This window comes from Mobula birostris, chromosome 21, assembly GCF_030028105.1.
Source record: "Mobula birostris isolate sMobBir1 chromosome 21, sMobBir1.hap1, whole genome shotgun sequence".
NCBI classification, from domain to species: Eukaryota; Metazoa; Chordata; class Chondrichthyes; order Myliobatiformes; family Myliobatidae; genus Mobula; species Mobula birostris.
Window position 1 is genome coordinate 37,293,727 of NC_092390.1, and position 13,180 is coordinate 37,306,906.

The 13,180-nt window shown below is 41.1% G+C and overlaps 1 protein-coding gene across 7 annotated transcripts in view; it reads right to left on the reverse strand.

Annotated features, from left to right (window-relative positions):
- The window catches only part of plce1 (phospholipase C, epsilon 1), a 479,606-nt gene that overhangs the window by 200,462 nt on the left and 265,964 nt on the right, over window positions 1-13,180 (reverse strand). For all 7 annotated transcript variants that reach the window (XR_011882709.1, XM_072239321.1, XM_072239318.1 and 4 more), the window contains one exon: window positions 12,647-12,920. Coding sequence is in view for 6 of the 7 variants with exons in the window: in XM_072239321.1 (XP_072095422.1) it covers window positions 12,647-12,920 (274 nt within the window). In the remaining variant the exon portion in view is untranslated. The remainder of the gene's footprint in view (window positions 1-12,646; window positions 12,921-13,180) is intronic.

The window sequence follows — 13,180 nt, forward strand, 5'->3', positions numbered from 1 at the left end:
CATTTTTCAATGGGCATCCTGCTATTTTAAGACAATGCACTCTGGTCCTAGATTTGATGAGGGAAAAAATCCTCTTAGTACTTAACTGTCAAGAACTGGAAATTTTACACTTCTCAATAAATAAGATCAACTCCCATTCTTCAGAGTACTCACCCAATCTGTTGAACTCTTGCTTTAAGGCAGTCCTTCAATACTCTGGATAATCCTAGTTAACGTTCTCTGAGCTGCCCTTTAAGTTAAGAGATCAACCTGCATTGAACTCAAGGTGCGTTCTCCTATAGCTATGTACTGTTACAGTAAGAATTTCCAAAATTTATACATCAACCCCTTTAAAATAAACATCAAAATTTCATTGATCTTCCTGATCATATTATAGTGCAGGGGTTCCCAACCTGAGGTTCACGGACCTCTTGTTTAATGGTATTCGTCAATGACCTAAAAAAAGGTTGGGAACCCCTGATCTAAGTAATAATATTTTTATTATTCTTCCTTCCAAAGTAATTAATTTCACATTTGCCCAACACTACACTCTAATCGCTAATTGTTTGATCACTGAATCCATCAGCATCTCCCTGTAAACCAGTGGTTCCCAACCATGAGCCCACAGACCCCTCAGTTAATGGTAGGGGTCTATAGCATAAAAAAGATTAGGAACCCCTGCTGTAAACCAATGTATTTTCCTTGTGGTTTGCCTGCTCGCCTACATGCATATGATCAGAAAATATACCTACATCAATATTGTTATTTCCTCTGTCTTTTAATATAGCCTAAACAGCTGTTATAAGGGCAATGATTCCTGTGGCATGCTCTGGGTATAGGTGGCCAAAATGAAAATATTCCCCTAATCCCTACTCTTGTTTCCTGCTAATTAACCAATCCACTATCCCTACCAATATATTACCTCCTATAACATGAGCTCTTATCTTGTAATCTTTTAAGTAGCACATTATTAAATACTTTTGAATGACAAATATACTAACTGGTTCTCCTCTAATGATTCTGGCTGATACTATTTCAGATATGTCAAACATTGTTTCCCCATTATGAACCATGTTGATTCTGGCTGATCAGATTATGACTGCATATGTTTTGAATTACACCCTTATTGACTGATTCTAATGTACTACCAATAACAATGTTAAGCTGACTGATGTGTAGTTTTCCATTTCTTCAGTAACTCTCTGGAATCTGAGGATTTTGGGAAATTATAGCCAATGCGTTGATGTTCGGGATGTCAAAGTGTTGGGATGGGCAGTAGTTTTTGATGGACTCTAGATCGAGGTCTCTGAGGGGCTTTGCTATTGTTTGTATGGTGAGTGATGAGGGTAGGGTTGATGCTTTTACTGGAGCAAGTAGGGGGGAGGGGAGGGTGATGGGTTGATGCTTTCATTGCTGCTTGTGTGTGGGAGGAGCAGGTGCGGTTTTGGGGTTCTAACATTTTCAGTCATTCATTCTTTGAAATTTTCCTTCTGTTTTGTGGGTGTCTGTGAAGAGTAAGAATTTCAGGTTGTATATTATATACATTCTCTGATATTAAAATGAACTATTGCATCCACTACTGCTATAGCAACTGTAAGGATCTTCAATTTTATTTAAATTGATATTAATATTTAATTAACTTTACATATTCTTTTAATCTTTTATTAGTATATTTAATTATATATTGTTGCAACTCATAATGTCTCTAATCACCAGTGAAATGCACACCATTAGCTTTTACTTTAATGGAAACAAGCATCAGAATATTTGCCCTTGAAGCACAATTTAACACAATGAATGGTTATAAAATATGCTGAGCAACAACTCATTCCATGGATGGCTACAGACAACTGTCCATGTAGGCAGGGAACAATCAATTACCTTCACAGTGTAGATGATAACAAATGGACGCGAGTATCAGACAATGCCCTCTGCCAGCACAACTACTACACAGCACATCTTTTTTCCACAAAAACAAAGAGTCAATTTGCAGCCTTTCATATTCAAGGGCACAGATAAAAGCAGTAAGTCTAGAACTCTCTCACCATATCATGGAAAATAACAACATTAAAAAAAACAGTACTTCTACAAAGTGTAGATCAATTTATTTTCCCAATTTTTTAATATGTACTGTAGCTTTCAGAAATGTCACAGTAACAGTATATTGGCATGACACTACAATGCGACTCAGTGCCTCAGCGCCACGCTGACAAGCACATGGTGCTGCGCTATTCATTCTGGTGGCTCTACCTCATAATTTCAAAGGAGAATTTCAGTCGTCAACCAATTTTAGGAGTACTTTGAAGCAGGTTGCAAAGCAACATGGGCCAAGATTTACTGCTGTGCAGATGACAGCACAATAAAATTCATGTATGAATTGAAAATATTCCGTCTCCTTGCAAGAATGCAGGCACACTGGAGGAAAGGGCCACAACCTGTCAGAACACATTTGTGATCATTTGGGCTCTTCAGCTGCTAAAGGCACAGTGCATTCACCAAGGAAGGTGTGGAAGGGGCTTTTTATAATGAGTGTGAAAGCCATCCCATTAAATTATAAATTTAAGATAAAGGATTGGATTTTGCACTCAGACCATGATGTCATTAAAGTATTTCACCATGAGGAGCATAAACAGAATAAAAATTCACAAAGTGTCTATGACTGTCAAAATCCAGAGACTCATCATAATTCTCTCAGCACATCCTCAATGTCCCCATCACCAAATCCAGACCACCCTCCTTCAACACCACTCGTCTGCCACCTTATCACCTCTTGCATTTTACCTCTACAATAATTCACAATCATAATCAATTCCCCTTTCTAAATCCCCATCTACAGCCATCTTTTCAGATCATCAGATCCCTCTTCTCATTCGTAATCCGCACACCATCAAGGAGCATCGCCTCAAGAAAGCAGCATCCATCATCCATCATTAAGAATCAGCACCGTTTAGGCTATACTCTCTTCTCACTGCTGGCATCGGGAAGGAAGTAGAGGAGCCTTAGGATCCACACCACCTGCTTTAGGAACAGTTTAGCCATCAGGCTCCTGAACCAGCGTGGATAACTTCACTCACCTCAACCCTGAGCTGATTCCCCAACCTATTGGCTAATCTACAAAGATTCTACCATTCGTAATCTGTGTATTGTTTACTTCCTTATTTATCATTATTATTACTTTTATTTGCATTGTTTGTCATCTTTTGCACATCAGTTGCATGTCAGTCTTAGTGCGCAGTTTTTTCATTGATTCAATTGTATTTCTTTGTCAGACAATAAGACCATAAGACATAGAAGCAGAATTAGGACATCAGCCCATCAAGTCTGCTCTGTCATTCCATCATGGCTGATTAATTATCCCTCTCAACACCATTCTTCTGCTTTCTCCTCAGAATCTTAGATGCCCTGATTATCAATCTTCACTTTAAATATACTCAGTGACTTAGCCTCCACAGCCATCTGTGACAATGAATTCCAGCTTCACTACCATCTGGCTAAAGAAATTCATCCTCATCTCTGTTCTGAATTATATCTCTCTATTCTGAGGCTGTGACCTCTGGTTCCAGACTCACCCACTATAGGAAACATCTTGACATCTACTCTACCAAAGCACTTAAATATTCAGTAGGTTTCAATGCGACCCCCCCCCCATTCTTCTAAACTCCAACGAGGTCAGTCCCAGAGTCAGTCATCAAACTCTCTTCATACGTAAACCCTTTCATTCCCTGAATCATTCGTGTGAATCTCCTCTGGACTCTCTCCAATGCCAGCACATCTTTCCTTAGACAAGGGATCCAAAACTGCTCACAATACTTCAAGTGCTTTCTGACCAATGCCTTATAAAGACTCAACATTACATCCTTGCTTTTATATTCTAGTCCTCATTAAATGAAAGGTATCATTACATTTGTCTTCCTTACCACCTACTCCCCCTACAAGTTAATGGTTAGAGAATCCTGCACAAGGACTCCCAAGTCCCTTTTGCACCTCTGATTTTTGAATTTTCTCTTCATTTAGAAAATAGTCTAGGCCTTTGTTTCCTCTACCGAAGTGGATGACCATAAAGTTCCCTGAATTATATTCCTTCTACCACTTCTTTGCCCATTCTCCCAACCTGTCTAAGTCTTTCAGCAGACTCTCTGCTTCCTCAACAATACCTGCCCCTCTACTTATCTTCATGTCGTCCATAAAGTTGGCCACAAAGCTATCAATTATGTCATCTGAACTGACAAGTGGCCCCAACACTGACCCCTGCAGAACAGCAAGAGTCACTGGCAGCCAATCTGAAAAAATTCCAACAGCTTTGTCAGACAAGATTTCCCCTTCAGGAAACCATACTGACTTTGGCTTATTAATTTATTGAGATACAGCAAGGAATAGGCCCTTCCGGCCCTTTAAGCCACACCGCCCAGCAATCTCTTGATTTAAATCCTAGCCTAATTACAGGATAGTTTACAATGGGCATTTAACATACCAACTGGTACGTCTTTGGACCGTAGGAGGAAACTGAAGGAAATTGACGTGATCACGGGAAGAATGTACAAACTCCTTACGGGCAGTGGCACGCCTTCATTACCCCAAAAACCTCAACCTTAATAACAGACTCCAACAACTTCCCAACCTCTGAAGTCAGGCTAACTAGCCTATAATTTACTTTCTTCTGTCTCCCTCCCTTCTTAAAGAGTGGAGTGACATTTGCAAGTTTCCAGTCCTTCAGAACCATTCCAGAATCTAGTGATTCTTGAAAGATCATTACTGATGCCCCCACTGTCTCTTCAGCTACTTCGTTCAGAACCCTGGAGTGTAGTCCATTGAATCCAGGTGACTTATCCACCTTCTGACCTTACAGCTTTCCAAGCACCTTCTCCTAAGCAATCGCAACTACACTCACTTCTACCCCCTGGCATTCTCTAATCTCTTGCATACCTGCTACTGTCTTTCACAGTGAAGACTAATGGAAAGGACTGAATAAGTTTGCCCACCATTTCTTTGTCCCCTGTTACTACCTCTCCAGCATTATTTTCCAGCAGTCGAATATCCACTCTTGCCTCTCTTTTACTCTTTAATATCTACAAAAAACTTTTGGTATACTTTTTTATATTGTTGGTTCGCTTACCTTCATATTTCATATTTTCTTTCCTTATTGCTTTTTAGTTGCTTTCTGTTCATTTCTAAAAGCTCCAACTTTTCACTAATTTTTGTGAAATGATAGGCCCTCTCTTTTGCTTTTATGGTTGCCTTTAACTTCTCTTGTTGCCTTATCCTTCCTTTAGAATACTTCTTCCTCTTTGGGATGCATCTGTCCTGCATAAATTGCTCCCAGAAATTCCAGCCATTGTTGTTTTGCCATCATCCCTGTTAGTATCCCTTTCCAATTAAATTTGGCCAGCTCCTCCCTCATGCCTCTGTAATCCCCTTTACTTCACTGTAATACTGATACATCTAACTTTATCTCCCCCCTCCCAAACAGCAAGGTGAACTTTATCATATTATGATCACTGACTCCTAAGGGTTCCATTGCTTTAAGCTCCCTAATCAAACAACATCCATTCCTGATTTGCCTTCCCCCTAGTGGGCTCAACTACAATCTACTCTAAAATACCATCTTGTAGGCATTCTACAAATTCCCTCTATTGGGATCAAGCAGCAACCTGGTTTTCCCAATCTACCTGCATATTAAAAACCCCAATGACTATCATAACATTGCCCTTTCTGCATACCTTTTATATCTCCCATTGTAAATTGGACCCCACATACTGGCTACTGCTTGGACACCTGTATATAACTCCCATCAGGGTCTTTTTATCTTTGCAGTTTCTTAACACTACCCACAAGGATTCGATATCTCCTGATTCTATGACACCTCTTTCTAAGTATTTGATTTCACTTTTACCAATAGAGCCACCCTACCCTCTCTGTCTACCTGCCTGAACTTTCAAAAAAGTGTGGACTCTTAGATGATAAGCTCCCAACTATGATCTTCTTTCAGCCACAACTCAGTGATTCCCACAGTATCATACCTACCAATCTCCAACTGCACTACAAGATCATCTACCTTGTTCTGTATATTGCGTGCATTCATAAGAACATTAGAACATAAGAAATAGGAGCAGGAGTAGGCCATCCGGCCCATCGAGCCTGCCCCGCCATTCAATAAGATCATGGTTGATTTGTCCGTAAACACAGCTCCATCTACCTGCCTTTTCCCCATAGCCCTTAATTCCCCTACTATGTAAAAATCTATCTAATTGTCTCTTAAATATATTTAGTGAAGAAGCCTCAACTGCTTCCCTGGGCAGAGAATTCCACAGATTCACCACTCTCTGGGAAAAACAGTTTCTCTTCATCTCCGTCCTAAATCTTCTCCCCAGAATCTTGAGGCAATGCCCCCTAGTTCTAGTCTCACCTACAAATGGAAACAACTTTCCTAACTCCTATCTTATCTATCCCTTTCAAGCTTTCGTATGTTTCTATAAGATCCCCTCTCATTCTTCTGAATTCCAGAGAGTACAGTCCCAGGCGACTCAATCTCTTCTCATAGGTTAATTCCTTCATCTCTGGAATCAACCTGGTGAACCTCCTCTGCACTGCCTCCAAATCCAGTATATCCGTCCTTAAGTATGAAGACCAGAACTGCACACAGTACTGCAGGTGTGGCCTCACTAGTACCTGGTATAGTTGCAGCATGACCTCCCTGCTCTTGAATTCAATCCCTCTAGCAATGAAGGCCAACATTCCACTTGCCTTCTTAATAACCTGTTGTACCTGTCAGCCAACTTTTTGCGATTCATGAACAAGCACTCCCAAGTCCCTCTGCACAACAGCATGCTGCAATCTTTCACTATTTAAATAATAATCTGCTCTTCTATTATTCCTTCCAAAGTGGATGATCTTGCATTTACCAACATTGTATTCCACCTGCCAGACCTTGGCCCACTCACTTAACCTATCTATATCTATATCCCTCTGCACACTCTCCACATCCTCTGTACAATTTGCTTTTCCACTCAGTTTAGTGTCATCAGCAAATTTTGCTATGCTACACTCAGTCCCCTCTTCCAAATCATCAATGTAAATGGTAAACAGCACCGATCCTGCGGCATCCCACTCACCACTGACTGCCAACCAGAGAAACACCCATTTGTACCAACTCTCTGCCTTCTATTGGTTAACCATATTGGTCAAACATAACACATTCAGTCCTGTATTCATTAGTCCTTTAGATTTTGCCCCATACTACACTATAACTCATCCCACTGACTGGAATTTTGCCCTACCATATTCCTGTCCTTCTTCACAGTCTCACTGCACACTGCATCTACTTGCATACCAAATGCCCCATCCTCAGCCTTATCACTCCATTTCCCATCCTCCTGCAAAATTATTTCAAACCCTCCCCAACAACTCTAGAAAACCTGCCTGCAAGAATATTGGTGCCCTGGGGTTCAGGTCTAACTTCTCCTTTTAGTACAGGTCATACCTTCCCCAAAAGAGATCCCAATGATCCAGATATCTGAAACTTGCCCCCTGCACCAATCCCTTGACCATGCATTCATCTGCCAAATTATCTTCTTCTTACCTGCAGTGGTGTGAGGCACAGGCACCACTCCAAAGATTACAACTGTGGGGGTCCTGCTTTAGAGTTTTCAACCTCACTCCCTATATTCTCTCCTCAAGACCGCCCCTCTTTTCCGACCTATGTTGTGAGTGTCAGTGTGTACCGTGACTTCTGGTTGCTCACTCTCCCCTTCCAAAATGCTGTGAACCTGATCCGAGACATCCTGACTCTGACACCTGGGAAGAAACATTGCATTCGTGTGCCTCTTTCAAGTCTACAGAATCTCCTGTTTTCTCTAACTATGGAATCCTCTGTCACTACTGCACTCTTCTTCTCTGCACTTCCATACTGAGCAGAGATCCGGACTCAGCATCAAAGGCCTGCTTACTGCGGTTTACCCCAGTAGGTCATTCCTCCCTCCAACCCCCACCACCACCAAAAGTATCTAAAGTTGTACATTTATTATTGAGGGGAATGGCCACAGGAGTACTTTGCACTGACTATCTACTCCCTTTCCCTCTCCTGACAGTCATCCAAGTACCTACTTCCTATAGCTTAGGGTGACTATTTTCCTATAGGTTCTATCTTTCACCGACACATTCTCCCACATGAGCCGAAGGTTATTGAGGTACAGTTCCAGTTCCTTATCATAGTCTGTAAGGAGCCTCAGCTTAGTGCACCATGCAGATGTAATTATCAGTGAGACTGGAGGATTCTCAGAGCCCCCACATCTCACACAAAGAACACTATCTCTGGACCCATTCTCAGCACACTAGCTATGTATTAATAGACAAAGAAAGTGAAAAATAGCTTACTGGAAACTTGCTTAGAACCTTCGCCCGTGCTTGACCAAGCCTGTTCTGCCGAAGCCTATAGAGTCAAAGCTTCCCACTCTAACACTCTACAGAGAGTGGCTGTAAAAAAATGTATCTCAAGGTAGTACATGGTCACATATATGGACTTTGATAACATACTTTGGACTCGCCAGCAAGTTTTCTTAGTGAGTTTCATTTGCTGAACTCTTTGCAACGGCACAGCACAGTTCCCTGTCGAAAATGCCTTTGTTCATTTCTGCTCATAGATAGCCTATCCTTGTACAGAGTTGTTGAAACCCATCAGGCTGCACTGCTTTTACATTCTCTTTGTATTATATATCATGGCCATGCCGTTTATATTCCTCTGGTTTTAATGGGTAGAAGAGCCCAGGTTTGGTGTAACTAATGCAAGTCTTTGTATTCCATCAAACAACATGCTGGGCCTTTACTCATGATTTTCATGCTGGAGCAGGAAGGAATAGGGCAAGTGTAAAGCAAAAAAATAATTTTTTTGTTGTAATTTTCTTCGATCTAACAGAGTAAACTATTTGCAAAAGTTGGCAGCTTTTGTCTGTCTCGCACTGCACTGGTTTTATTCACAAGTCTGAGTCAGTCTGGGAACATATACTTAAAGTGTAATTCCCAATTTGCAGTACAGAGCCACTTGCAAAGAACATCAGCTCCAAGATCCAGATGATTCTCTGACCCATGTTTTCTCGGAGGGTGTTCCCCTTCCTGGGAGCGTGGGACCGAAGAATTACTGTTTTAGAGCACTGAAGTGACCATTCCTGGATACCGTTATACGGCTGCATGAATGAAAACAGCAGATTATGGGGGGATTTCCCATTCACGATAGCCACAACATTTGCTTGGACAGAGGCTTTAGGGAGTTTAAAATATGATCCTTAAACAGAAATTGAATTCATCCCGGAAACAAAATGATGAACTTGTTCATGCATACTAAAACATTTTAAAAGTAAAACACCACATAACATCCTGTCTTCAGAAGTCAAATAACGAGATTCTGATTTGGACCACATATAGCATTTAAAGTTCAAGTTCAATTATCATTCAACCATGCACATGAATAAAGCCAAATGAAACTACATTCCCCTAGGGACAAGGTGTAAGACTTAGAACCAACAGTCACACACAGCACTCAGCACATATAATTATGATAGCAGAAAAACATAGTTACAAAAAAAACATTAAAAATAATAATGCATCCCAAGTTCCTGAGTGTCATGGCCTGTGGATTATGATGCATGGCTGTTGTCACGGAGCCATGTTTCTGTAAGAGCAGCCCGCAGCAGCTCCTTATATAGCGTAATGCAGCCGCAGATGAAGACTCTCCAGCTTGTCACCCACTGAGAGAACATTAGAAGGCAGCACTAACAGAAGGGGCTGGCTTCCAATCCAGCAGCACCCCTCCAGCTCCAGCAGCACCAGCACCTTCCTTGGTTGCCACGACAATGACCCAAGGCATGAATGAGGCCTGGTCCGTGCTACAACCGAGGCCTTGCTGCTCCCCCACCATGGGTCTTGCCAACGAACCAGAGAATCAGACTCACAGTATTCTACACTACCAATGTCCAGCAGGGTCTTGCAGTCACAACAAGAATGCCCAAGACAATCAACCGCACTATCCATTGGATTGCGCACTGCCTTTGCACACAGTCGCTGACAGTGTCTTCTTGCCTGGATGGCTGACACAGGGTGCAACATGGTGTGCAACAAGCCCAGCTCTGCCGCCATCCAGCAACTCGACGGTGGGGTAGGCCTGCAGTACACAATGTTCTTGATAACCAGCAGTGTCTTCTGACTGTGAATAAGATGTAAAGGACGAGCAATTGCACCTTTGGTTGGACCCAGGGAGGCCACTGTGTCTGAGTGCACCACCATCTCACTGGAGGATTGGACCATAATTACTCATGATCCAATCCTTTCTGCAAATCTGAAAAGACTTCTCACTATGTTAAAGATATTATATCAATATAAATAGCTGTTATTCGATAGGCACAACAGTTTTGGAGGGAAATTTTTAAAATATCATGCTTAATTTAAGTATAACTTGAACATTTATCTATTCTATGTCATTAAATTAAATGTATACTGAATAACTACCAACCATGTTCAGGATCATACCTGCTGATGGGGGCCACTTGTTCACAATGCAAGTGGGCCAGATGTGCAAGCAAGATCCTTCATGGAAATGTCCTGGTTTCAAATTTCCCAACTTTTCCCATTATTCCTGCTCAATAATTGCATCCAGCGTATTAAAGAAACACATCCCATTAAACACACTAATCTGCTTCAATGTGCCTTCACACTACACAGGAGGCAATTTGGAGAGTCTCTACTGTTGACATTGGCTTGACACACTTTTTTAAAAAACTGATGCAATAGGTTGGGAGCAGAGTTGCTTACTGGCATTTTGATTGGGTACTTCTGCCAACTTTGCTAACTTCCAAAAACTCAGTGTAATCAAGTACTTGTCAAAACGAGCTCCCTAAGTTCTGATGGTCTTGGCCCAAAATGTAGACCGTTCATTCCCATCTGTAGATGCTGCCCGTCCTGCTGAGCTTCCCCAGCACATTGTGTGTATTGTTCTACAGTTCCAGCATCTGCAGTACCTCTTGTGTGCATTCTTCCCAAGTACCAAGCAATGTTGCTAAATATTCTTTAGACCAGAGGCTCCCAAACTTTTTTATGCCAATGGCCAATACCATTAAGCAAGGAGCCTTTGGACTTCAGGTAGGGAACCCCTACTTTAGACCATGGAATGTTAACCCTTTCTTCATTGAAGTGCCGTCTACTCTTTGGAAAGGTAATAATGATTTACATCTCACCATCTATAAAGGGAATGCTAACTGAGATGCATCAGACTGCTTGACTGTACATTTTTCTATTTCAGGCATGTGACTGTTCCAAGTCTATGACGTTCTCTTTGACAATAATACCAGAGGACATGGCATTTAAAAACAGAAAACACGAGCAATTTTACTTTAAGTCAAGTGGCTAATGTCTCAGGTCAGTCAAATGAAGTATCAGTAAGGAGTCAAGCATTGGCACAGTAGTTCCGTGTACATGTGAGGATTGATTCAGCAGGCTCGATGCTTACATTTTATTGTACATTGCAGAAGCTAATCCCTGCTGGTAACATCTTGCTCTGTTATAACTGGTTCCAGAGGGGAAAATATGGACTTGATAAGATATTAGCACAGGCTGTCGAACAACCTGCTTTACCTTTTTTATTGCACAAAACCACAAGCGTCACATGAATAGCTTCTCCTTTTGAAATAGGAAGAATTCAATCCAAACCAGCACCAGGGGTTAGCAACTAGTAGTAAGTATGGTGCCAGATAAAACTTCTATTCAGCTTTTGTTTTGTTCCCAACATATTTATTTATTTACCAATACAGCCAGGGGTTGGCTCTTTGAGTCGTACCACCCCAGAAACCCCACTACCCAATTTACCCTACCCTAATCACGGAGACAATTTACAATGACCAATTAACCTACCCGACATGTCTTTGGACTGTGGGAAGAGACTGGTACACCTAGAGAAAACTCATGCATTCCATGGGGAGGACGTACAGAAACTCCTAACAGAACGGCGTCAGAATTGAACTCCAAAATCCAGAACGCGCCAAGCTGTAATAGCGTCGTGCTAACCACTGTGTTACCATGGCACCCATTGTCCAAATAATCCTTCCATAGACACTAAGATACCTCAATATTCCGATTTATTACTTCACAACACAGAAAATTTCAACCTCAGCCTCTGTATTTACTGTCAATGCTTTCAAAAACATGAAAATTTCAACACTTCCATTTTGAATAGAAATGGAAATGTGTCAAAATAGATATGAGTCAGGATGTATGAATTCTATAATTTCATTAATAGAATTGAAGAATTATTTGCATAATTCTCAACCGACATCAGAAGCAACAACTGTAGGTAGAATACTTGCTACATCAATTCAGTGAGGACAGAAAGGAAGATGTAATCAGCCAATAAGAACATATCGGAGTAGCTTCATTTTCCATAAAAAGAAATAGTTCAATTTGCAAACAAAATGTCTTTTACCAGAAAATTTACCCCAGGATTTTATTTTCTTAAATCTCATTTAGGAGCAAGAAAGATTTTCTGTGTTTTCCAACAGTATTGAAAAACAGAAATAAAAATTTCAGAAAACATGGTCTATTATGGGAAACATTTCCTAACCCAAACTAATTAAAGTCAATATGACAGATTTAAGTAGCATCAAGGACACAAGACCTCTATCACACTTACCTTTGAGCATTGCTCTGCCTGTGGGAATCCCTGAAGGACTGAGGAGTGTGTTCCTTGTCCCAGTGACCGCAGTTGCTTCTAGCAGAGCGCCAGCCACGTGGTCAGAAACAGTGGTCCTGTACAAGGTGGCACGTATCTTCGGCACGGAATCATTGGCACATAGTTTGAGGTAAGCTCCAACTCCTAGGCTTCTATTGTTGACCGCTGAAGCCAAGATCTTTCTCGAAGGATGCAGAAGGTAATCATATGATTCTACTGCCAGAGTATAGTGAATCTGAAAAATAAATTGCATCAATTGATCACTGCAGAAATTTTGATTGTTCAGTAAAACCAAAGTCACTGAAAGCCAGGCATTATTGACTGTGCTTTTTAAAGGTAAAAGATATGAAAAGCCTTCATTGAATGTGCTTGTCTGACACAACCATCTTACAGATCTAATAAAAAATGCAATTTTTTGTTATATTCCACAAACATTACATACCAACAGCAGCATACAATCCTTTCAACTATTTAGTACTCTTTATGTTACATTTC